General features: G+C 54.4%; 1 protein-coding gene across 34 annotated transcripts in view; it reads left to right on the top strand.

The window, feature by feature from the left end:
• Positions 1–25,980, top strand: part of LOC102091799 (protocadherin gamma-A4) — a 223,708-nt gene that overhangs the window by 182,405 nt on the left and 15,323 nt on the right. For 25 of the 34 annotated variants that reach the window (XM_065030276.1, XM_065030270.1, XM_065030286.1 and 22 more), the window contains one exon: positions 18,254–18,312. In XM_065030276.1, coding sequence (XP_064886348.1) covers positions 18,254–18,312 — 59 coding nt within the window. Of the gene's footprint in view, positions 1–181; positions 2,982–3,584; positions 3,729–3,840; positions 3,886–5,753; positions 10,436–10,464; positions 13,253–13,455; positions 16,300–16,434; positions 18,049–18,253; positions 18,313–25,980 lie in introns of those variants that run through there. The other 9 variants (XM_065030284.1, XM_065030299.1, XM_065030297.1 and 6 more) reach the window with 9 other exon arrangements.

The raw sequence follows: 25,980 nt of genomic DNA on the forward strand, positions 1-25,980 counted from the left end.
TTTCTAACGAGGTTTTCCCGGGGAACAGACCCCGTGTTTTCATGTTCCCTTTTGGCGTCATCGTCTCCGCCAACTCTTACACCTTCCTGCCCGCACACGCAGTCGCCGTGCCCGATCTGCACTGCCTCTGCCCGCACTCTCCCAGCCCGGCTATCCTTATTAACTGGGTTTTGCGCAGGGTTTTGCTCTCCCTTCGGGTTCAGCCGTCTTGAGCCCCCTCGGGTCGGGACCGCCGCGCTCCTTCTCGGCGGTGCTCGGCGGGCGGCTGCCCCGCCGCGGGACTCCGCCAGCCCTGCTCTCCGTGCAGTTATTGGCCGGGACTCTGTGTGCCGCTGTCGGCCAATGATGGAGCGGGGGGGATCTGGCGGCCCGGCCCCGCTCGGGAGCCGGGATGAGGCGCAGACGGTCTCAGAGAGAGCCTGAGATTGAGTCACGGCGGAGCCCGCAGAGCGATGCCCGTCTCCCCGCCGGACGCCGCTTCCCGGGGCGGCATGACGGGGCGAGCTGAGGATTTCTAGCCGGGGCGGGGAGGGGCGAAGCGGGGAGCGCGGCCGTCCTGTGCGATGAACGGCGTTGCTGTAAGGAGCCGCGGGGTGACGACGGGGCAGGTACTGAGCCTCTTGCTTTTGTTCGGCGTTTCCGACTGGGTTTCCGCCGCTATTCGCTATGCGATTCCCGAGGAGGCGCGGAGAGGCTCCGCGGTGGGGAACGTTGTAGCCGACCTGGCGCTGGACCTCGGGCGGCTGCCGGGACGCCGGTTGCGGGTGGTGTCCGGCGGCAACAAAAAGTACTTCGGGGTGGATCTGACGAGCGGCGCGCTGCTGGTGAGCGAACGGATAGACCGGGAGGAGCTCTGCGGTGCGCTCTCTCCCTGCTCTCTCAGCTTTGAGATCGTGGTGGAAAACCCGCTAGAGCTGTTCAGCGGCGCCGTGGAGATCCAGGACATCAATGACAACGACCCGGTTTTTCCTAGCAGCCAGGCGAGGCTGGAAATCAGTGAGTCGGTGGCGGCCGGAGCGCGCTTCCCGCTAGAGAGCGCCCAAGATCCCGATGTGGGAATTAACTCTTTGCAGACCTACCAGCTGAGCGCCAACCCGCACTTTGCGCTCGACGTGCAGACGAGGGTGGATGGCAGCAAGTATGCGGAGTTGGTGCTAGAGAAGGAGCTGGACAGGGAGGAGCAACGGGAGTTGCACTTGGTCTTGACCGCGCTGGATGGAGGCAGCCCACCACGGTCGGCCCACGTGCAGATCCACATTGAAGTTGTGGATGCCAATGATAATGCCCCGGTCTTCAACCAGTCCACCTACAAAGCGAGTGTGAGGGAGAACACACCCAGTGGTACCCTAGTTGCCAGGATCAGTGCATATGATCTGGATGATGGGCCCAATGGAGATATCGTCTATTCCTTCAGCAGCCACACTCCCGCCAAGGTACGAGAGCTCTTTGCTCTGGACTCAGCCACGGGGGAGTTGAGGGTCAAGGGGCAGCTGGACTATGAAGAAACAAAGCTGTACGAGATTTACTTACAGGCTAAAGACAAAGGTGCTGTTCCTGGTGTGGCTCATTGCAAAGTGCTGGTGGAAGTTGTGGATGTGAATGACAACAGTCCAGAGGTGACAGTGACTTCTGTGTACAGCCCTGTGCCTGAAGATGCAGCCCCAGGAACAGTTGTAGCTCTGCTGAGTGTAACAGACTTGGACTCCCATGATAATGGTGTGGTGAACTGCTTCATTTCTCCTGGGATCCCATTCATGCTCAGCTCCTCCCTCAAAAATTACTACACATTGAAAACAAAAGCAGCCTTAGACCGGGAAAAGGCATCAGAGTATAACATCACTATCACAGCCAGGGACTCAGGCTCACCACCGTTGTCTGCAGTAAAACAGATCCTGGTGCAGGTGTCAGATGTCAATGACAATGCGCCCAAGACTTCCCAGGACTCCTATGATGTCTATGTGCTGGAGAACAACGTGCCTGGGATCCCCATTCTTAACATCAGTGCCACAGACCCGGACCTTGGGCGCAATGCCCATCTTTCCTATAGCCTCTTGCAGGCTGGCCACATCTTCTCCATTAACCGGGAGAATGGCACCCTCTACCTGCTCACCTCCCTGGACCATGAGGACCAGGTGGAGTTCAGCATGATGGTGCAGGTCCAGGATGGCGGCTCTCCGCCTCTGGCCACTAATGTCTCAGTCAGTGTGTTTGTCACTGACCTCAATGACAATGCCCCAACTGTGCTGTACCCTCAACCCAACACCACTGCCACCTATACCGATGTGGTGGCACCAGGCACTCCTGCCGGGCACATGGTCACCAAGGTGGTGGCGGTGGACGCGGATGCAGGGTACAATGCCTGGATCTCCTATACCCTGTTGCAGGCCACTGACCCCAGCCTCTTCTCAGTTGGGCTGCACAGTGGGGAGATCTTCACAGCCCGCCAGCTCCAGGAGGATGATGTTCCCCAGCACACTCTAGTCATCCTGCTGAAAGACCATGGGGAGCCTGTGCTGTCCACCAGTGCCACTGTCTCCATCTCTGTGGCTGAGCTGGCCAAGGAGGTGCTCACTGACCTCACTGACATGGCACCCACCAACGATCCAAGGAAGCATGTGACCTTCTATCTCATCCTGGCTGTGATTTTGGTGTCTGCAGCTTTTTTCATCACCATGTTGTCAGTTGGCATCTTCAAGTGCTACAAGTGGAGGCAGTCGAAGGAGCTGTTCAACAGCTCCAGGAGCACGTTGTACAGGACACCAGGGCCCTTCCACCACATTGACGCCGTGCGGGGTGGCTTCACGCCACCCAACTTCTACCACCAGGTCTATCTCACTACGGATTCTCGCCAGAGTGATCTGTGTAAAAAGCCCTTCACTTCCAGCCCCCTGGGGAGCCGCCAGAGCACCATGAGGAATGGTGAGCCAGGGCTGTACCACCAGATCGTGGGCACCACCACCCGGCTCCCCACACCTGCCGAGGTAATGTAGCTCTTTCCTTGGCATGTCCCAGTGCCAGGCAGAGCCACGGTTCATTTGTGCCATAAGCAGATGGTAGTGGATTTGGGTTGGGGGGAATATCCAGTCCCGCCGTGCTTCTAAAGAGTGGTTAGCTAATAGCTGAACAGGTCTTTTTCCGAGTCAATTGTGCCGTCCTGAGTGTTGATGATATTTCCACTGTGATGAGCAGAATCAAGTGAGCCAGTTTGCTCAGGTTAGCGAACATACGTCTTTTGGATGCAGTTTTGGGTATGCCTTGTGTGAGTAACCAGCAGAGGCTGAGGTCACCTTGCAGCCACTTGCAAATCCTTGGCAGAAAGTTTGCTACTTATTGTATTTCCTTACCTTCGCAAAATGAGTGTTGAGAGGAGCGCACACAGGCTCAAGTGCTGTGAGGGAATCACAGTCCCTCTGCGTCATGCCCCAGTGTGGGCTGAGGAGGTGGTGGTGCACGCAGGGCTGGGAGCCACCAGCTGCCAATGAGGGACGAGGGCATCGCTTCCCATAGTGTAATATGCAAAGCTGCAGGATGATGCTGGTTCCTCCGTTTGACACAGAGCAGTCCCTCCTGTCCATGTCTTATTTCATGTTTGATTCCTGATGGTTCCTGGTTTGTTTCTGTGGAAGTTTTGCAATGATGTTCACTTCAGGGTGTGGGGGGGTAAGGTTGCAGGCTACCCCAGCTGCTTGCAGCATCCACCGAGCTGGTCTGTGGCTCTGAGCAGGATGGTAAGTCCTCCACCCAGGTGTTGTTTTAACAACCCAATTACAAGCCCTGCAGGATCTGTAATGTGCCATCGCTGGGTGATGTCTAATGTCCTGACTGAGCAAACTGCAGTGAGGAAATCGTTTGCGCATGGCAGGCAGCTCCTCTGCGTCTTTCCCGGTGAGAATCGTGCAGCTTAATTTTAGAGCTTTCAATTATAGGAGCGTGTCGATCCTCAGAGGTGACACTGGGTAGCAGATCCAGCAGAGGAGGTGGGGGGGAGGATCTGATTGCTTTCCAAGGCAGTTGGTGCTGGTAATGTGTCCCTTCCCGGGCGGGCATGGATAGGAGTGACCGGTTTCTCAGAGCAGGAGGAAGTGAGGTGCAGCGGAAGCTGTGGATGGGTGTGGGGCTGTGTGTGCCGCCTGCTTGCTCTGACCAAATCACAAGCGGAGGCAGAAGCCGCCCAGATTTATTTTATGCCTTTTTTTTTTTTCTCTTCTCCCTCTTGCGTCGCTGCTCAGACTCAGCACTTCTGATCTGTGGCAGGTGGGAATGGCTGCAGCAGCTGCAGGAGCAAGTGTTCCTTTGCATTATGCCGGTTGCGCTACACTGGGGACAATGATGTCCCCCCCACCAAATGATCTTGGCAAGATGCCTCTGGGGGTGGGGGCTGTGAATGGTTTGAGTGTGAGGATGGAAGGAGATGATAATGGGCAGGTGGTAAGCCCCAGCCCTAGCCATGGCTCTCTTCTGCTCCCCAGCAATATGCTGGAAAGGTACTGGCAGTGAAAAAACAGGCACTGAGCCCTGGATTTTCAGTCTTTGTGATGAAAGAAGATCCAGCCCACTGCCACAGACCATGTCAAACCTGCAAAGGATTGACACTTCTTTGCTCTGAAGGGCAACAGCCAGACTCCTAAACCAATGCAGTGGGGGTGGTGCTGGCCCAATATGTGGCAGGTGGTGTGTCCTGCCATGATGACAGGATTTCCAGTGATCCCTCAGCTCCCTGGGTTGTTTGGGTTGGAGCTTGTCCCCAGAGTGTGCTCTGGCCCTCTGGAACAGGGACATCCACCTGGTGGATGAGGGGAAAGCCGTGGATGTGGTCTATCTGGACTTCAGCAAGGCCTTTGACACTGTCTCCCATAATATACTCTTGCAAAAGCTGGTAGCCCATGGCTTGGACAAGTGTACTCTACGCTGGGTTAAGAACTGGCTGGAGGGCCGGTCCCAGAGAGTGCTGGTGAATGGGGCTGCATCCAGCTGGAGGACAGTCACTAGTGGTGTTCCCCAGGGGTCAGTGTTGGGTCCAGTCCTGTTTAACATCTTTATTGACGATTTAGATGAGGGGATTGAGACCATCATCAGCAAATCTGCTGATGACACCAAGTTGGGAGGGAGTGTTGACCTGCTAGAAGGCAGGAGGGCTCTGCAGAGGGATCTGGATAGACTGGAAAAATGGGCTGATTCCAATGGGATGAAGCTCAACAAGGCCAAGTGCCGGGTGCTGCACTTTGGTCACAACAACCCTCCTGCAGCGCTACAGGCTGGGCACAGAGTGGCTGGAGAGCAGTCAGACAGAAAGGGACCTGGGGGTACTAATTGACAGGAAGCTTAACATGAGCCAACAGTGTGCCTAGGTGGCCAAGAAGGCCAACGGTATCCTGTCCTGTATCAAAAATAGTGTGGTCAGCAGGACAAGGGAAGTGATCCTTCCCCTGTACTCTGCATTGGGGAGGCCACACCTGGAGTATTGTGTTCAGTTCTGGGCCCCTCAGTTCAGGAAAGACATTGAAGTGCTGGAGCGGGTCCAGAGAAGAGCAACATGACTGGTGAAGGGACTTGAACATAAGACCTATGGGGAGAGGCTGAGGGAGCTGGGGTTGTTTAGTCTAGAGAAGAGGAGGCTTAGAGGTGACCTCATCACTCTCTATAACTACCTGAAGGGAAGTTCTAGCCAGGTGGGGATTGGTCTCTTCTCCCAGGCAGTCAGCAATAGGACAAAGGGGCATGGGCTTAAACTCTGCCAGGGGAAATTTAGGCTGGATATTAGAAAGAAATTCTTTACAGAGAGAGAGGTCAGGCATTGGAATGGCCTGCCCAGGGAGGTAGTGGACTTGCCGTCCCTGGAGGTTTTTAAACTGAGATTGGACATGGCACTTAGTGCCATGATCTAGTAAACGGGCTAGAGTTGGACCAAGGGTTGGACTTGATGATCTCTGAGGTCTTTTCCAACCCAGTCGATTCTGTGATTCTGTGATCTCCTTCTCCATTCTAGACGCCCCATACCCTTCCTGCCTTGCCACTGTCTCCATCCCAGGCTTTGGCAGATCCAAGCAACAGCAGGATCCCCCGTGTGAAGCCTGTCCCTTGCTCCAGCCCCTTGGTGACTGAGCTACCTTGGGATACTGAGCAGGTTCTCTGAGGTCAGGTGGGCTTCACAGGAGGCTTCTGCTGAGGCACTGCAGCAGCACCAAACCTGTTCCCGGGGGTGCAGCACCCCATGTTGCCAGTGGCAATGTCTGTCACCCAGCTGACAGGGGGCCCTGCCTGGGATGAGGACAGGGCATATCCCAGAGTCAGGGTTACTGTGACAGCTTCCTGCTGGTGGCACCGTCGGATACCCTCAGGGAATGAGTATGTACAAACAGGTGTCCATGTCTGGATGCTGGGGAATCCACTTGTTCAGCATTTTTCTGGGTTGGCCCTTTAAGAATGTGTTCTCCCCTCCTCTGGAGCAGGGAGTAGGTGGGACCCAGGGGGTGTTCTGCGCCAATCGTGAGGTTCCTTGCTCTGTCTCGCCCTGACTGGTAACACGATGGACCCGACCAATGGGTGGGGGGGGCTGCAGGGGGGAGGATGGCATCTTGATTGCAGCAACTGCACCGATTCTGTTCTCACCCAGAAGGACTGTGTGCCTGTCGCTGTCCACCCTGCCAGCCATGGGTGCCCCCAGCCTTTCCCGCCTATTCCCTCAGGTTCCCTTGGTGTCTGAGTGGTGGGGACAGGCAGGGTCCCCAATAGGAGCTGGCTCCCTGCCTGCCACACCACATTAGCCCCACAGTGTCTGTGTGTACCCAAGGGAAGTCAAGGTGGCCTTGAGTGTGCTAAGGACAGGACTCCAGGACATGATTGTGTGAAGCTTGTGCAGGGATGTGAACTGAGCTAACACCTTAGAGCTTGCCTGCACCCTCTGGGGCAGGGAGAGGGGTAAATTATGGTTTGGTTCTCCCTGGGGAGACTGAGACCCCTGCTCTTGTCCTCCAGGAGATCACTCCACTGCCAAGCTGTGTCTGCTATAGAAATTCAGTATGTGTGTCTGCCAGGTGGAAGGCTTGGACCTCCTTCTTAGTCTGATGTCCTGACCTGATGTTGCATTCTGGTGGTGGTGTAGTGGGCTTGTTGTTTGGCTCCGTGCATCTGCAGTGACTTGTGTACCATGAAGGTTGTCCTGGGGTCGAAAAGGGGTGTGCGTGGACAGCAATTGCATTCCAGCTTTGAATGGCTCACCCATCTCTGCCTTCCCACCTTCTGGTTTAACAGCCATGGGGGGCTGGCAGGGGTGGGCATCCCTGTCTTAGTGTGAGCTCTCTTGGCTGATGGCAGCACTGGTGGTAGTGATGCCTCACTTAGCGAGGCACTTATGGAGTGCAGGCAGTGGCCAAAGCATTAGCTGGGGAGGAGAAAGGGGTGGGAGAAGAGCCCCTGGCACCTCAGGGCTCTAACAAGCACCTTTTCATCAGGCATGAAAAGTCTTTTGGCCTGCATTCATGACAGCTGCCCTTTGTCTATGGGCACGATGTGAAGCCACCATTGTGGAAGGGGGAGCGCACAGGGAGGGTTTGTACCTAACTTCCAGGCTGCCAGGACGTGCAGTTTCCCTGTGAACGGGAAGCGAGCTGTCAGAGCAAGTGATTCAGGCTGGCAGAGGGGAGGCCGGGGGTGGCAGCCCCGCTGATGCCGGCTCAGGCCCCGCTTCCCCCACTGCCTGGGAGCCACTGCTGGCCGAGAGGGTCTGGAGCTCTCGGCCAATTGCATGCTGATCTGAAGCACGGGGGGGGTGAAATCTGCTTCTCCCCTCCACTTCCACCTCCGCGCTGGGGCTGTGATTCAGTTCCCCTCCCCCAGCCCACCCCCTCTGCTCAGAGGCTGACAGCCGGAGCTGCAGCCTGCCGGAGCCCCAGAGCTGTTTTCCAAGCCGTGCAAGAGAGACCCAGGGATTTTTTCGCGGCTTCCCAGCTCCTGCCGTGTCCCAGGCCAGACGCGCGTGGACATGGAGAGCGTCAGCCTCCAGCGACCTGCCTGGAAATGGCAAGTACTGAGTTTGTTTTCGCTCTGTGGCTGGGGCTGGGTCACCGGGCAGATCCACTACTCAGTGGTTGAGGAGTCGGAGGTGGGAACTGTGGTGGGAAACGTGGCCCGGGACCTGGGCTTGAAGGTGGAGGAGCTGCTGGGTCGCAGGCTGCGCCTGGGCTTGGAGGAGAGCCTGCGCTACTTTGCTGTGCACCTGGACAGCGGCACACTGGTGGTGAGCCAGCAGCTGGACCGGGAGCGTCTGTGCGGAGCGGCTGCCAGCTGCGTGCTGTCGGTGCAGGTGGTGACAGAGAACCCCCTGCAGCTCTTCCGCCTGGAAGTTGAGATCCTGGACCTGAACGACAACCCCCCGAGCTTCCCCACTGCTCACCGCACCCTGCGCATCGCTGAGTCTGCCACAGTGGCTGCGCGCTTCCCCTTGGAGAGTGCCCAGGACCCTGATGTGGGCACCAATGCTGTGGGCTCCTACCGGTTAAGCCCCAACTCCCATTTCTCCCTGGATGTCAAGCAGCAGCAGGATGGCAAACTCTTCCCGGAGCTGGTGCTAGAGCGTGCCCTGGACCGGGAAGAGCAGCCAGAAATGCAGCTGGTGCTGACAGCCATGGATGGGGGAAGCCCAGCCCGCTCGGGCACAGCACAGATAACAGTCCTGGTCCTGGATGTCAATGACAATGCGCCCACCTTTGGCCGTGCCACATACAAGGTGCAGATCCCAGAAAACACACCTGTGGGGGCCCTGCTTCTCCAGCTTAACGCGTCTGACCCTGATGAGGGCCCAAATGGGGAGACGCAGTACTCCTTCGGGGTTCACACTTCTGACTCGGTCCGAAAGCTCTTTACCCTGGATCCCCACAATGGTGAGGTCCGGGTGAGTGGGGCCCTGGACTTTGAGGAGTCTCCTTTCTATGAGATCTATGTGCGAGCCCACGATGGTGGGGTCCCAGAGATGGAGGGCCACTGCGTGCTACAAGTGGAAGTACAGGATGCCAATGACAACCCCCCGGAGGTGCTTCTCACCTCCCTGCTGAACCCAGTGCCAGAAGACACCCCACCAGAGACTGTCGTGGGGCTCTTGAATGTACGGGACCGAGACTCAGGGGTCAACGGGGATGTGAGCTTGAAAATCTCCCCTGATGTGCCTTTCACTGTCAGGTCCCTTCAGAATCACTTCTCCCTGGTCACCCAGAAGAGCCTGGACCGAGAGACCACCTCGCAGTATGTAGTGGAGCTGATTGCCCAGGATGGTGGGTCTCCCACCCTCACCACGACACTCACACTGCTCCTCAATGTATCTGATGTGAATGACAACCCCCCGTGCTTCTTGCAGCCCTCCTATGATGCCTTCCTCCCAGAGAACAGCCCACCTGGGACCCTGCTGTGCACAGTCTCTGCCTTAGACCCAGATGATGGGGATAATTCCCGACTTGTTTACTCCATAGAAAGTGGCCAAGTGCAGGGTGCCCCCACCTCTTCCTTTGTCCACATCAACCCTGAAAATGGCAACCTTTATGCTCAGCGCACCTTTGACTTTGAGCTGCTGCAGGTTCTACCAGTCTCTGTAGCTGTGCGGGACTCGGGGTCTCCCCCACTCCATGCCAATGTTACTGTCTACATCTTCGTGCTGGACCAGAATGACCACCCCCCCACTATCCTGCACCCTGCTAGTGACAGTGACATCCTGGCACCCCAGAGGGTCCCACTGTCTGCCCCACCGGGCTACCTGGTTACCAAGGTGACAGCAGTGGATGAGGATGCTGGGTACAACGCCTGGCTCTCATACCGACTGCTGCCGCAGTCCACTGACCCCTCCTTGTTCCACATGTCACTGTACACTGGGGAGGTGCGGACGGCCCGTACCCTCCAGGACACTGACGTGGGAACGCAGCAGCTCATTGTCCAGGTGACGGACAATGGCGACCCACCGCTCTCCACCACTGTCACCATCACTGTGGCCCTGGAAGAGGCAGCCCTGGAGGAGAGCTACAAGCCTCGGGATTTCTTGGCTGGTGCCAAGGAGAAGCCAGACCTGACCCTCTACCTGATCATCGCGCTGGCAGCTGTCAGCACCGTGGCACTTGCCACTGTCACCCTCCTGGCCGCCCGGTGCCTCCGGCGCAGAGGCCGTGCTGCCACCTCACCCTGCTGCTGTTGCTGGCTCAGTGAGTCACCCTCCCGGGACTTCTTCAAGCACTCCAGCCCCAAGCTCCAGCTCAGCTCCGACGGCACCCTTAAGTACATGGAGGTCACCTTGCGACCCGCCGACTCCCAGTCCCAGTGCTACAGCACTTGTTTCTCCCCCGGTTCCGACCCGAGCGACTTCACCTTCCTCCGGCCCTGCCCGCGCCCCGCCACCCTCCCGAGGGAAACTGGGGCTTTCCTCCCTGCTACCGGTACGCTGCGGGACCCCGGCCAGGTGAGCGCCTAAGGGCAGGGAAGGCGGTGACGTTGCGGGGGCTCGCTGGGCGGCCGGACCGCGCCTTCCCCCCGAGGCCGCTCCTGCTCCCCCGCCGCGGCGCGGGGGGCGCGGAGCCGCCGCCGTCGCTCGGGGAAGCGCCGCAGGTTCGCGCCGCGCGGCAACCGCCGGCGGGTTGCGATTGGCGCCGGTGTTGCTGTCCTGGGAAAGGAGCGCGGCAATTGGAGGAACGGCGCGGGGCTCGGAGCCAATAGCGAGGCGGCTGCGCGGAGCCCCGGCGTCCCCCGCCCCCGTCGAACCGCGTCCGCCCCAAACAATGAATGGGAGCGGCGAGCGCTGAGCGCGGCCCCGGAGCGCGGAGGGCATCGCTCCCCGGCCGCCCACCCGACAAGGATGCCGAGGGCAGGGACGGCGGGCCGGTCCCTGGGACTGCCGCGTGTCTTCTCTTTCTGTTTGTTCTTGCACAGCTCCTCTGCTCAGATCCGGTACAGCATCCCAGAGGAGCTCACCCGGGGCGCCTTCGTGGGCAATATCGCGAAGGACCTGGGCACTGATGTGACGAAACTGGCGGCAGCTAATCTACAGGTACTATCTGATTCGGATTCCCAGTACTTCTCAGTCAATGTGAACACCGGCATTATAATGGTCAGTGAGCGGATAGACAGGGAGCAGCTCTGCGGGCAGAACCCCCGCTGCTTCCTCCACCTGAAGCTTGCAATTGAGAACCCCGTAGAGTTTTACCGCATCGAGGTGGAGATCCTGGATATCAATGACAACCCTCCGGAGTTCCCCAGTGATGAGGTATCCTTGCGCATCTACGAGCTGGCATCACTGGGTGCCCGCTTCCCCATCCAGCCTGCCCAGGACCCTGACGTGGGCACCAACACCCTGCAGACCTATCACCTGAGTGCCAATGACAACTTCAACCTCAACGTGAAGGCACGTACAGATGGAGGGAAGTTCCCTGAACTGGTGCTGGAGAGGGCCCTGGACCGGGAACTCAGAGCTTTCCACCACCTGGTCCTGACTGCTGAAGATGGTGGCTCTCCTCCCCAGTCCAGCAAGACACATATCACTATTCAGGTCCTGGATGCCAACGACAACCACCCGGTCTTTGACAGACCATCGTATGGAGCCCGCTTGGTGGAGAACTCGCCGCTGGGCACCCTCGTGGTGAAATTAAATGCCACCGATGTGGATGAAGGGCCCAATGGAGACATCCGCTACTCCCTCAGCAGCCACAACTCAGCTGCCTTACGCCAGATCTTTGCCATCGATGAGCAAAGTGGAGAGATCCGTGTCCAGGGCAACCTTGACTTCGAGGAGGCAACAGTGTACGAGATTGAAGTGGAGGCCAAGGACATGGGGTCACCTACGATGGAGGAACACTGCAGTGTGGTGGTGGAAATCACTGATGTGAACGACAATGCCCCTGAGGTCATTCTCACCTCCTTCTCCAGCTCCCTGAGCGAGGATGCACCCCCAGGCACAGTGGTGGCTGTGGTACACGTCAGAGACAGGGACTCCGGTGAGCAGGGCAAGGTTCAGTGTCACGTGTCTCCAGATCTTCCCTTCCAGCTGCGTAAGGACTATGAACACCAGTACTCCCTGCTAACCAGCACCCATTTGGACCGGGAGCATGTTGCCTACTACAACGTCACCATCTCTGCTTCGGACCTGGGCAGTCCTCCGCTCTCCCACCACACCATCTTGCCAATCACCGTGGCAGATGTCAATGACAATGCGCCCCAATTTGAGCAGGCGTCCTATGAAGTGCTGGTGGCAGAAAACAACCCGGTGGGCAGCATGCTGGTTACAGTCTCTGCTGCTGACCCTGACTCGGAGCAGAACTCCCGCCTCTCTTATTCTATCCTGCGAGCTGGTGGGACAGATCCCGGCCTGGATCCAACGCGCTACCTCTCCATACATCCCACAAGTGGGCAGGTCTCTGCCAAACTCCCCTTTGACTATGAGCAAACCACCTATCTCCAGTTCCACGTGGAGGTCTCTGATGGTGGCTCCCCGGCCCTGAGGAACAGGACACTGGTTCATATTTTTATAGTGGACCAGAATGACAATGCCCCACGGGTGCATTTCCCCAGGGCCGGGGAGGACTCTGCTGCCCAGTTCCGAATCTCTCCCTCTACCACCCCTCTTGCTCTCATCACTAAGGTGGTGGCGATAGACGCGGACTCTGGGCGTAATGCTTGGCTTTCCTACCACCTTGCGGAAGCCACAGATCCAGGGCTTTTCAGTGTGGCCCTGCGCTCTGGGGAGATCCGGATCATGCGAGCCCTGCAGGAGTCAGATGCTTCTGCGCATGAACTGCTTGTGGTGGTCCGGGATGCTGGGGAGCCCCCACTCTCCACAGCCATCACGCTGGTGGTGCTGGTGGAGGAGAAGGGCCCAGAGGCCTTACTGGGTTCTGAGACTCGGGCCACTGATGGTGGGGGCTTGCCCACAATTACGCTTTGTCTGATTGTGTCCCTAGTGCTTATCTCCACCGTCTCGCTGGTGGGACTGGCAGCACTGGGTGTGAGGTGCCTCCGGCGGGGCTCTGCGCCTGCCAACCAGGGCTGCTGTGTGGAAAGCGTGAACACGCTTCAGCCCCCTCCCAGTCACATTTTTGGGCACTTGCACTACGAACCTAAGCAAGGGGACATGGTGATGGGCGTCCAGGTGACAGCCACGGCACCCCCTGCCCCGCGTTACCGTTCCTGCTTTTCGCCGGTCTCGGACATCAGCGAGTTCATGTTTGTGAAACCCTCGGTGGGTCCAGCTGGTGTCAACCCGCCGGATGCCACCCTGCGCAGCGAGGTGAGCTCGGGAGCGTGTCCCCTCGCCTGACCGCAGCCCCGACACCCAAGCGGCTCGGGCTGTGGCCCCCCAAGCCGGCTTTGGGGAGGGGTGCTCGCCGGTCCCCGCTCCCAGCAGCCGGGCGGGGCGGGGGTTCCCGCTGCCGGGAGTCCCCGGCGCCCTCCCGGCGCTGAGGGGGCGGAGTGGCGGCGGCGGGGCGGGGGGGCTACGCCGTGCGTATTTTGGGGAAGGCGGCGGAGGAGGGAGAGGAGGAGGAGGGAGAGAGAGAAAAAGGAGGAGGAGGAGGAGGAGGGGGCTGTGGAGAGACGTAGAACTGTCACTCGGTCCATCCCCTCCGCTCGCCGACTTTGTGTGCCTTTGCGTGCCGAGGAGCGGCTCAGCCGGCCGGTTTGCGATCGCCCTCCCCCGCCCCCTCCATCCCTCTGTGTCCGGCTCCGGCGGCGGTTTCCTCTCTGCGCAACCCTCTCGGACCTGCCCCCCCACCCCCCGGGGCGCGGGGGTTCCGGCGCGGCGGCGGCTCCCGGGACCGGCAGCGGGGCAGGGGAGGCGGGGGAGGCTGCGCGGAGCTGCCGCCGCTCCGCTCCGCGTTGCTCCGCTCGCACACCCGGCACGGGATGCTCGGGGGCCGGAGTTGGCCATGGCACCTCCCGCTACTGCTCGGAGCCCTCTCCTGTCTGCTGGTTCTCAGCAGCGCCCAGCTCCGCTACTCCGTGCCCGAGGACCGAGAGCCGGGCTCCCCGGTGGGCGACCTGGCCAAGGACCTGGGGGTGGAGGTGCGGAGCTTGGTCACCCGTAACCTGCGCCTGGTGAGCGAGGGTGGGCAGCGGCACTTCCAGGTGAACCTAGCAGCAGGTGTGCTGCTCCTCGACAGCAGGCTGGACCGTGAGGTGCTGTGCGGGCAGAACCCCACGTGCACCCTGCACCTCCAACTCGTCATGGAGAATCCCCTCCAGCTCCACCGCGTCGAGGTGGATGTCCTGGATGTCAACGACAACGCGCCTCAGTTTCCCAAGCCGGAGGTGGTCTTGGAGATCACTGAGGTAGCCAACCCTGGGACTCGGCTACCTCTGGAGGTAGCAGAAGACCCGGATATGGGCTCCAACTCCATCTCCACCTATGAGCTCAGCCCCAGCGAGCATTTTGCCCTGAGTATCAACGTGAGAGGAGATGGTGTTAAAATGCCTGAGATCGTACTTGAAAAAGCACTGGATAGAGAGAAAGTGGCCGTTCATCACCTAACACTGACAGCCCTGGATGGGGGGAATCCGGTGAAATCTGGCACTGCCAAGGTTACCATCCATGTCCTGGATGCAAATGACAACCCTCCTGTCTGCGACCCACCCATATCCAAGGTACATCTGGAGGAGAACGTGCCAGTGGGCACTCTGGTCACCAAGTTGAATGTCACTGACCTGGATGAAGGTCCCAATGGGGATGTGGAATATTCTTTCAAAATTAGCAATAACTCACCTGGTAAATTCACCAAGCTGTTCTCCTTAGATCCCCGGACAGGGGAGATCAGAACCAAAGCTCTGCTGGATTATGAGGAATCCAGTGCTTACGAGATTGCGGTTCGAGCCAGGGACAAGGGATCCCCAGCCATGGAAGGACACTGTCACCTGCGGGTGGAATTAATCGATATCAATGATAACAGCCCGGAGATCGTGCTGACCTCTCTCTCCAGCCCGGTGCAGGAGGACGCAACCCCAGGAACAGTGATTGCTCTCATTGGTGTGAAGGACAGCGATTCTGGTGACAATGGGCAGGTCCGTCTGCAGATAGCAAAAGAGCTCCCATTTAAGCTGGTGTCGTCTTTTAAAGAGCATTTCTCACTGGTTACAAATGGTCCCCTTGATCGGGAGAAGGCCAGTGGATACAACATCACAGTGAGGGCTGTGGATTCAGGGTCCCCACAGAGGGCCACGCAAAAAACCTTTTACCTCCGAATTGCTGATGTGAATGACAATGCGCCAAATTTCTCCAGTCCTTTCGATACAGCTCACATTCAGGAAAATGCCCTTCCTGGAACTTCTGTCTTTTCAGTGTCAGCATCTGATCCTGATGAGGGTAGCAACGCCAAGCTGTCTTACTCCATCCTGGACAACGGGATGCAGGATGTACCCATCTCAACCTACTTCCGGATAGACCAGGACAATGGCACCATCTACACTGTGCGGGCTTTGGATTATGAGCAGGATAAGGTGTTCCAGGTGCCTGTGGAGGTGAAGGATGCTGGGTCTCCTGCACTGAGTAGCACTGCTGTGGTCCATGTGTTCATCCTGGATGAGAATGACAATGCCCCCACCATTGTCTACCCGTCTGTCCCCAAGGGCTCTGCCTTCCACCAAACCATCCCATCGTTGGTAGAACCTGGCTATCTGGTCACCAAAATTGTAGCTGTTGATGCTGATAGTGGCCATAATGCCTGGCTGTCCTACCAGCTGCAGGAGACCGCTGAGGCTTTGCCTTTCCAAGTGGAACGCCGCTCTGGAGAGATAAGGGTTGCACAGGCTCTCAAGGAGTCAGAAGATCCCCACAGGCTGGTGGTCGAAGTGAGGGACAATGGCACACCATCCCTCTCGGCCTCGGTGGTAATAGTCATTTCTCCAGAGGAAAACAGTGTGCAGGACTTCGCCAAGTCCTTGGACCTCCCCAAATCTTCTCCCAAGGATACTAACCTAACGCTTTACCTCATCATCTCCTTGGTGTCCATTTCCCTCGTGTCCTGTGTGATGTTTGCTCTGGCGGCTGCCCGGTGTCTCAAAGCTGGCACTGCCAGCTGGACCTTCACCGATTGCTGCCGAGGGACTGGCCGCAAGCCGGCCTCCCATTTCCGCGGGCAGATGAAGCCAGATGGCTTCATCAAGTACCTGGATGTGGGAGGAGCGGGCTTGACCTCCCAGGCACAGAATTACACCTCGTGTTTCTCGCCCATGTCCGACCAAAGCGATTTCCTCTTTGTAAAACCTTTCAGCCATTCGAGCACTGCGGAGACCATGGCTGCCTATGAGCAGGTGACCAGCACCTTAGCGAGTCCCTGTGATGGGGTAAGAGATGGGTCTTTCTTACTGTCCTGTCCCTTAAGCGCAATGGTCTGTAATATCCAGGCCAACTGGCTGTTCTTTGGCTGTCCTTCTGCCTAAGAAGGTGGCTTCAGGGGATGTGTGTCACTGTCACCTCCTGGGAGGTGGCAGGTGAAAGTTTTGGCTTGGCGTGATGGAGGTGGGGGAAGGCGGCAATATGAAATCGAAGTGTTCATAGAAGTGGAAAGTTTTCCCTTGGCCCTGTTCGTACTCTTTTATTTTTAAAGTAATTCTTAGCATGGTCATGAACATGGGTCTTGGGTGTTTAACTTCTTGATTCTGTTTAACCCCTTTATTCTGCGTGGCATACAAACCGTGAGGCAGTAGGTTATCTGAAAGCAAAGTTTTCGGTGTTTCTTTTGCTCTGTTTTAGAGGCGTGTGGTAGAAATTCCTCATTTCTCAACTCTCTAAGTGTTAAAAGGGATAATTTTCCAGCTTAGCCCTTTCGAGCAAGGGACCGAACACACCGTTCAGCACTGAACATTGTGATATTTTTCAGAAAGATCTGGTGACCTTACATGCCCTTGGGCTTGCAGAGACGTAGGCAGCGGCGTGCTTTGAAAACTTTAGCCACTTGTATTCAGACATCTAAATATGGATGTAGGTGACTGTATTTAGCTGTAGCTTTTGTAACTGGGATATAAAAAGTCAAGTAATTTTGTGTCATAAATGCCTGCCCTAAATTTGAAAGGGGTAATTACAACAGGAATTCAAAAAATAGATTGGGAAGGGCTTATCTAGTGCCGGATTGTGTGTCAGCGTGTGCAAAAATGTGTATCTGAAATCTGGAGGGCAAGTATTTAAACAGCTTAATTTGTGTGCAGCGTGGGTACCAGTGGGGCCTCTATTTTAGGGGATTAATTTATTCTAATATATTCTTTCATGAGAATCATCAAAGCTGTGGATAAATTAGTGAAATCACATCTACTAAATAAAAATCTAGGTCAGCTTTACCCGTCTTCACTTTTCCTTAGTAATTGCATGTACAAGCAGAATAATCCTATAAAATTGCTGTTCCACTGTATGGACTGTGAACTGCTCATTCCTAAGGTAGCAGAGAGAAATGTTGTCCTTTCCAGGTAGCATGTTATTATTCTGGAGTTAATTAAGAAGATTAAGATTTTCGGAAGTATGTGTCTTCCAGGCAGCAAACAGTTCTGCTATTTAGTGCTCTTCACAAAAGCGTGATTCAAACAGGAATATACAAGCCTGCTTCATGTCCTTCCTTATTTACAAAATGTCCATTGTCTGATGGTAAAATAACACGGGCAGAAAGTGATATGGGGGCTTACTAATGAAGTTACAAAGTGTGCTGCTGTGTCTGAAGTTTATTGTGTATCCTAAACAAATAATGCTTTTTTCTTTTGCTGTCGGAAGTTTGTTCTTTCCTCTGTGGACAGAAAAATATTGTAATGCTCTGAGGCCCCAGCATCTGGGAAAAGTCATTCAAATACGATGTGTGATCTCAGGCAGGGCTTTTTTAGGACAGAAGAAGGACAGATTAGGACGATCTGTTATCGTTTTACCTTCTGGCATTAAAAGCATCTTTCTTAGTATCAATTAAATCTGCACCCCCACACTCTCCCTCCTCCAAACTCCTTCCTTTGCTACCAGTGCTCCTGCTGAATTGATGCCCTTATCAGTTTATTTCATGCTTCATTTCTTTCACAGCCTGGTTTCCTGAGCTGCTTTGGAAGATTATTCACTGAATGGTTTTTGTCATGCTTTTTAGTATTCATGCTGGTTCAGAAATACGCAGGAAAGGGGCGGCAGGGGGGAGCTTTTTTTTGTTCTAATTGATTTTCTTTACTTGGAAAAAACACGCTGATATTCCAGACTGAAATAATCCAGGATCAGTTCGCTTTCATTTTCAAAGGCAAGAATGGAGGTATTAAAACTCTTCTGTTTTCTCTGCAGCAAGCTCAGCCTAACACAGACTGGCGCTTCTCTCAGACCCAGAGACCTGGAACGAGTGGGTAAGTGCCTCTTTCTCCCTATATGTGTCTGGTGAATGTGTCTCTCCTTTGTGTGCCACTTTCAGAGCTGGAAAGTCCTTGGCTGGCAGCTCTGAGGATGGGTGTTCCCTGTAATTGGTAGAATTGTCCAGCCAAAGAGTCAGAAACAGGGCTGCTGCTGTGTCAGCTCTGTTTGATGCTGGTGTGACAGCTGTTGTTTGCAATAGTCTGTCTGCCTTTGGTGTCTACAGCTCCAGGGGGGCAGCCAGGAAGTGGGGGGAGCTCCAAGTGAAGTTGTGAGATCATTAAAGGACTGTAAAATATGCTTCATAGAGAAAGGCTTCTTCTTTAAAGCATATTTTGAGCATTTAGACTAGATTCTGAGTCCAAAAACTTGATTCCTCCCCTTGTGTGGTGGCCACTGGGAATCACTGTGTGAGCCCCTTCACCAGTCGTGGAGCCTCGAGCTCCGTGCTGTTGAAGTGTATTTCTTGCCCTGGCAGGAGCACCTAGTGCCAAACCACTACATAAGCCCCCATGGCAGCCAGTAGCTGGATAGATGAGCCTCAGGTCCCTGAAGGCCCGTTTGAAGAAACATGTCCCAGCCACATCTAACTCAGCAGGAGCAGGTCACCCATGGGACAAGGTCCCTTTTAGGACAAGAGGGAATGGCTTCAAGTTGCACCAGGGAAGGTTCAGATTGGATATTAGGAAAAATTTCTTCATGGAAAGAGTTGTGAAGCATTGGAACAGTGTGACCAGGGAAGTGGTTGAGTCACCATCCCTGGAGGTGTTTAAAAGACATAGAGATGGGGTTCTTAGGAACACGGTTTAGTGCTAGAGTTAGGTTATGGTTGGACTTGACGATCTTGAGGGTGTTTTCCAACCTAAATGATTCTATGATTCTATGTGCTTTCGCCTATGGGGTAATCTGGCTGAACCAGGGTTAGGAACCCTGGATCTAACTCCATTTGTTGGGAAGTTTGGAACCTTTCTTGAATTCCTTGGGAAGTGCCATCTCCAGCACAGGGTGATTCATTAGATCGTCCAGGTGAGGAGTGCTCTGCGTGTTTCCACTTGAGGCTACAGAAGAAGAAATTAAACCTAATGAGTGAGGAGACTCACAGGAAGGAGGTCTCCTAAGGTCTGCTCTTGCTCTCAAAACCATGGCTGAATTTTTTCCAGTTTTCATGTGATGCCAAAAAGATGAGAAGCCCTGGCAGCAGAGCGGAAACCTGCCTCCTAAGGGAGACTCTGCACTCTCTTGCCTCTGGCCCAATGAAATTTGGTTTTCTTGGTACACAGTGAGGAAGCATTGACAAGAAAATGTTGAGCAGGCACCCTTCACCTGGTTCATACAGGCGCAAGGATCCTCTTCAGGGGGTGAACTCCCTTGAGTACCATCAGGTTAAGAAAGGACTTAAACTGGGAGTCCACCTTCCTCTGTAGATACTTCAACCAGAGATTATTGTATACGAGGAGACTGGCTCCAGGATAATTTATACGTGTATTTTTGGGAGCATACCCAAGGATTGTGTTCTTGAAGCAATCAGGAGTAAATTTGGATGCTGTGCTTCCTTGGCTGGTGGGGTCAGGTGCTACGTCTCCGTGTAAAAGAGAGGAGCTCACTCCTCTGTGCTTTGTCATTGCTGGTGGCCACTCAGGAGGCTTCGGTGGAGGTTTAAATGGTGCCACAGGGATCATCGGGTCCTGGATTTTGGTATTGGAGGTTGCAGTTAAATGTCTGCACCATCTGGTTGTGTCTCAGTCTTTCCTTAGGACTGACTCAATAGCTTAACAGAAAATTAAGCGGCTCCTATAGCTAATTTGTTGCAGCAATTTAACTTTGTTACTAGGCTCTTCTGTCTGACAAAGGCAAAATGGAGTGAGGGTTTGATGTAAAGCATATAAAGTGTTCCCACTAGACACCAGCCATGGACTTTAACAACAAGACCATTGCTGGAAGTTTTCTCAGAGCTCTGTTGAATTCCCTATCACTGACAATGTTTTAATCAAGAAAAATCTTTCTAACCATTTATGCTCTAGTTCAAATGACAATTAACAAAGCCCTGTTAATACAGAAGTGCACCAAAGCTGCTGTAACAGTTTTATTACAAGAAGCGAGTAAATGAGCCACATTGGAGCAAGTGCTATTGCTCCCTCTTCTCGCATTGTGCCAGAGCTCTTCAAGACACAGAGCTGATGCACTGCAGAGCAACTTAACTCAGTGACAGGGACCTTTCTTCATGTCATGGGACGGTGACCCCCACTCCAGCTCCTGTCTGATGCTTTTTACAAGCTCCAGCCCCTTCCCAGTGCCTGAGTGGGAGCAGCAGTGTGTGGGGTGGGAAGAGGGCTAGGGGAAAGGCAAGGTCAGACTGTCCATGGGGAGCTGAACTGGCGTGACATGTTGTTTATGGTACATGAGGTACATGTGTGACCTTGGTGCCCATGGTTGTCCCTGAAACAGCCACCAGCAGTTCGTGTCAGTGCCTCTTGTGGCAGGGGTTCCCACAGGATGGGCTGGCCCCCTGGTTTGAAGAGGGGTTTTGCCCGAGCACAGGCTGGTACTGAACTAATTCAATGGATTTTAGTTCATGCTGGTTTTCTCCACCTACCTGTGTGCAAATTCCACATTTGCAATGAAACAGCTCTTCTTTATTTTCATTTTTTGGTTTCTTTTATTTTGTTTTAAGTTTAATCACAATGCCTTTATTCTAAACATGTGTTGCGATGCCAAAGGGTAGAAATAGAAAGTACTATCATATGTTCAGTGCCCAGGCCTGCCATGTCTCTGCTGATCAAACAGGCAAATCCTGGAAAGCAAGCTGCTCTCTGTTGTGCTCTTCCCCGCGTCTCGGTGTCTGGTGTGTGAATTTCCCGGGCACTGGTTGGTGATACCGGAGGGTGCAAGGGCAGAAACTCTCCAGCACCATGAGCTCCCTGAACTGCAGGGCTCTGCTTGGGGAGCACAGGCCACCTCTTAACTGAGAAGAAAAGAAGGGATGTGCTCTTAACTGTATTTGCCTGACGCAAATTAAATAGCAATAAAGACAAGGCAGCTTTGACTGGTGGTTTGAATTGATCCCGGAGGGAGTTCGGCATGGATCCTGAGCCAGGAAGCATGCTTAAACCACATTGTGATTCCTCCTTCGCTGCCTTCATGGGAGCTGGAGAAGGGAACAATCGTGTCTTTTCTCAGTGTAGCCCTGCCCACTGAAACAAATCCCACACGTTTCTGAGCACCTGGAGCCAGGCAAACCCAAGGTGAGCTCAATAACCTGGGACTGCCTCTCAGTCTTGCACTTTGCTGCATTCACAGCACAGTTACAGGACAACAAAGAGAATTTTTCTTTGTTCTGAAACCCAGAAGAGCTCTGGTGCACATGCTCAGGAAATAAGAGCTCAGACAATATCCTCTGAAAATGTGGTGGGGAGTCAGACCTGAGTAGAACGATTCTCAATCTTGTTTGGTAGAAACAGGAGGATAGATTAATGAATTAAATGATGTTTGTGTTTTCTAAAAAAATAAAGCATCCTCGCTGTCTCTGGGCAAATGTAAATGACTACAGAATGATACGGAGCAGCAGATGCCATTCCCAGACTAATCAGATCAGTGGCTGTTGTGGAGATTACAGTGATGAATTGTCCCAGACACAAAGTCCAGCAGCGCTGCAGGACATCCCTGTGGGATCAGCATGGGGTTTCCCTGGGGGTGTGTATGGAGGACAACACAGGGACCGGGGCTGGTACGAGGGACCCATCTTGTTGCTGTTTAACTAATTGCCAAAGGAACAGAGCCTGGGCCTGTGTCCTGCACGTTCCTGGTACTTGCCTGACCCTGGTAGCTTTTTGTTCTGATTTCTGTGGGATGGTTTATTCAGGAAAACACTGGGCTCAAGTCAGGATTTCCTTCCTGGAGGGTTGGGAGGGCTCTGTGTTGCTCACAAGTGGACACGGGAGGGTGAGACAACCTGGGATGGGAAGAGCTGGTATGTCCTGGGCAGCTCGTGGGAGGAGTGGGGACAATCTCAGCCATGGGGATAGGCTGGAAGAGGATCCCAGGCAGAAGTCAGCCAAGAGATGGTGTTGGGGGACTCACAATGAAGTGGGAAGCAATGTGGAAATCCCCAGTCGGGAGTGGAGGGAGGAGCAAACCATGTGAAGAAGATATAGAATGCCATTTCGCATCCCCCCTCCATTTATTTTCTCCAATCCTGTATCTCCCTGTGTTAATACTTTCCAGCGCTGTTGCCAGACAGACTCCCTCTCCCAGGGTGAACACAGCCATTAGTGATGTTCACTTCACTCGCCCATTAAACAGCATCCCAGCTGCCCCGTCTGACTCTACCGCCCCAGCTGTGCAGAGGGAGGAAGGGGAGTGCAGTAGAAAGGGTTTGCAGCAGTGCCCATAGGAGACCTATGAAGGAAAGGAGTGGGTTTTTTTTCCATTCTTTGTTTCATTTTCACACCTGAGCTCTAAGAATTGGACACACAGGGCTAGTGTCAGCCTGCCTGTGTGTGGTGTGGGATGGGGAGGGGAAAAAAGGTGTCCCAAGAATAGTTCTTAAATGCTCTCAGGTGTGTTCTTGGGGTTCAGAGTGTGCAGACACACTGCCAAAGGGCGGCTGCAGCTCGAGGGGCTTCTGCTGTGTGTTTCGGGTGGTTGTAGAATCATAAAATCATTTAGGTTGAAAGAGACCCTTGAGATCATTGAGTCCAACTGTTAACCCAGCACTGGCACTAACCCATGTCCCTGAGGACTTCATCTCCGTGTCTGTTCAACCCTCCAGGGATGGTGACTTCACCATTGCCCTGGGCAGCCTGTTCTAATGCCCCACAGCCCTTTCTGGGAAGAAATGTTTCCTAATGTCCAATCTGACCCTCCTCTGGCCAGCGTGACAGCAGCACCTTGGCATGCCAGGACATGTCTTTGCCAAGGGGACACCATATGTATATATCTGGGCGGCCAGCCCAGAGCATGCAGCAGCTGGAACCAGGGGACAAAGGCAGAGGGAGACGCAGACATTCATGGTCTTACACAGCACGGGGGTGTATACACGGCAAGAAGACAACTGGCCACACACACAGGCTTGAGCATGTCCTTCCTAAAAAAAAAAATACTTGCTAACCGAGCAGACACAGGGGTGTCTGCGGGTGTTGTAACCCCGTAGGAATTTACGTTGCAGGTTTGTGTAATGTTATAGTGGACATAGTAGCAAGTGCCATAAAGCACAAGCACAGATGCACCAGTGGGGATGTGAAGGTAAACACTGACAGATTTAGCTTCTGTTCACTCTTTCATTGAAAACATGTGAAAAGGGGCACACAGAGATGCTGATCAAGCTGCAGCAGTCCTGTCCCTGCCCTCCAGGGCCGGGTTGCAGAGCCAGGTCCCTGGGGCTGTGATACTTCCATCCCTCCCAAGCCCCACCGTGGCTCTTCTGGCCTCTTTTCATAGCATCACAGATTCACAGAACTGTTTGGGTTGGCAAGGACCTTCAAAGCTCATCCAGTCTAACCCCCTGCCATGGGCAGGGACTTAGTCACCCAGATCAGGTTGCTCAGAGCCCCGTCCAGCCTGGCCTTGGACATTTCCGGCGATGGGGCTTCCATAGCTAATCTGGGCAGCCTGTCCCAGTGCTTCACCATCCTCATTGTAAAACATTTCTTCTTTATGTTCAACATTACCCTCCTGTCTTTCAGCTTAAGACTGTTGCCCCTTGTCCTGTCATGACAGGCCCTGGTAGAAAGTCTTTCTCTTTCTTATAAGCCTCTTTATTTACTAAAAGGTGCAATAAGGTCTCCCCGGAGCTTCTCTTCTCCAGCTGAATACCCCAAATCTCTCAGCTTGTCCTCCCAGCAGAGCTGTTCCAGCCTCATATCATTTCTGTGGCTCCTTGGGCCCCTCTCCAGCAGGTCCATGTCTATTCTGTGCTGAGGACCCAGAGCTGGATGCTGTGCCCTGGGCTGTGTCATGAGAGCTGAGTAGAGGGACAGAATCACCTCCCTCAACCTGCTGGCCATGCTGCTGGTGATGCAGCCCAGGACACTATTGACTTTCTGGGCTGCAGAGCATGTCGAAAGAAGAGCAGCAAAGCTGGTGAGGGGCTGGAGCCCAAGTGTGATGGAGCGGCTGAGGGACCTGTGGGGTTCAGCTGGAGAACAGGAGCTGAGGGGAGACCTTCTGATCTCTGAACTGCCTGAAAGGAGCTTGGAGCCAGGGGGGGTCGGGCTCTGCTCCCCAGGAACAAGCACCAGGAGCAGAGGAAACGGCCTCAAGTTGCGCCAGGGGAGGTTCCAATTGGATATTAGTAAAAATTTCTTAATGGAAAGGGTTGTCAGGCATTGGAACAGGCTGCCCAGGGCAGTGGTGGAGTCACCATCCCTGAAGGGGTTTAAAAGATGTGCAGATGAGGTTCTTAAGGACATGATTTAGAGATAGTCTTGGCAGCGTTGGGTTTACAGCTGGACTCGATCTTATGGTCTGTCTTTTTCAAGCTAAATGATTCTATGATTGTGTTTTCCTATTAAATGCTGCAGAGAAAATGCTTCTTTAAAGCATTATGAGGCTGCTCAGAGCCTGGCTTTACTCTGAGCATGCGCTGTGGCCCCATGGTGAAATTTTGGATAGGATTTGGGGTGCCAGGACAGGCAGGAGCTGTTTTGACACTGGGAGCAGGAGCTGTCCCTGGATAACTACTCTCCTTTCCCCTCATCCTGTGGAGCTGATACTGGGGCTGAAAGCTGAAGGTTTTGTCACGGTACATCCTGGTCCCACCCCACCTGCCCTTTCACAGCCAGGAGACCACAAAGTTGGTCACCTGTGCTGTGCACGGTGCCTGCGAGCACCCCTGCTTGCAGAGTTCCCCCTTTTGTCTATTGACAGCCCACATTTCAGCAAACCCAGCATTTTAGCATCTTTTTAGATCACATGGCCTTCTTCAACTGAATGTTTTCTTCCCTGTTGACCATCTTGGGCCAATAATCCTTTTATTTGCATTTGTCACGGCCCTTGAAGTCTGAGCCATCCGGATCCTGCCAGGTGGGACAAAAGCTGGAGAGTCTTTTGTGGAGAAAGGGAAATATCCCTGTGATGCAATGTGTCTCTCATTCTGGAAAGCCCCCAGAATACCAGGAGCTTCGTCATCACAGCATTATGTATGGAAATGCTATTTTAGGTAATTTAGCAGGTGCTACATGTATTAGTTTACATTTCTCTCTCCACCTGCTTCCTGCGCAGCTGAGCACATGCCATGGCCGGCTGCAGGGGTGCAGAGTCTGACAAATACACAACAACTTTCCAAAGAATTTCTCAAAATACCCTTCCCGGCGTGTTTGGGGCACGGGTGGCGGCAGGATGGGCTGGGTGAAATAATCACTAGTCTCAGCTCTGACTCATTCAGGACGACTAGAAAAGTCCTCGAGGAGGGGGACACTACCACTGGTCCCACTTTTAGAGACACGGTGGCCTTTTGTTCTGCCTCTGCCTGGCCGAGCAGCATCCCAGCGACTCCGCTGGCTGGGAGTAATGACTCGCTGGTGCTTTGGGAGGCTGCAAATCTTCCCCCTCGCTTGCCTGCTAACATTTTTCAATCCCATCTTTGCAAAGTCATGATCTGAAAGCTGGGCCTCGTCCAGCCCCTCTCCAGCCCCTGTAATTGCATTACAGAAGCGGCAGAGAATGCA

Source organism: Columba livia, chromosome 14 (assembly GCF_036013475.1).
Source record: "Columba livia isolate bColLiv1 breed racing homer chromosome 14, bColLiv1.pat.W.v2, whole genome shotgun sequence".
Classification (NCBI taxonomy): domain Eukaryota; kingdom Metazoa; phylum Chordata; class Aves; order Columbiformes; family Columbidae; genus Columba; species Columba livia.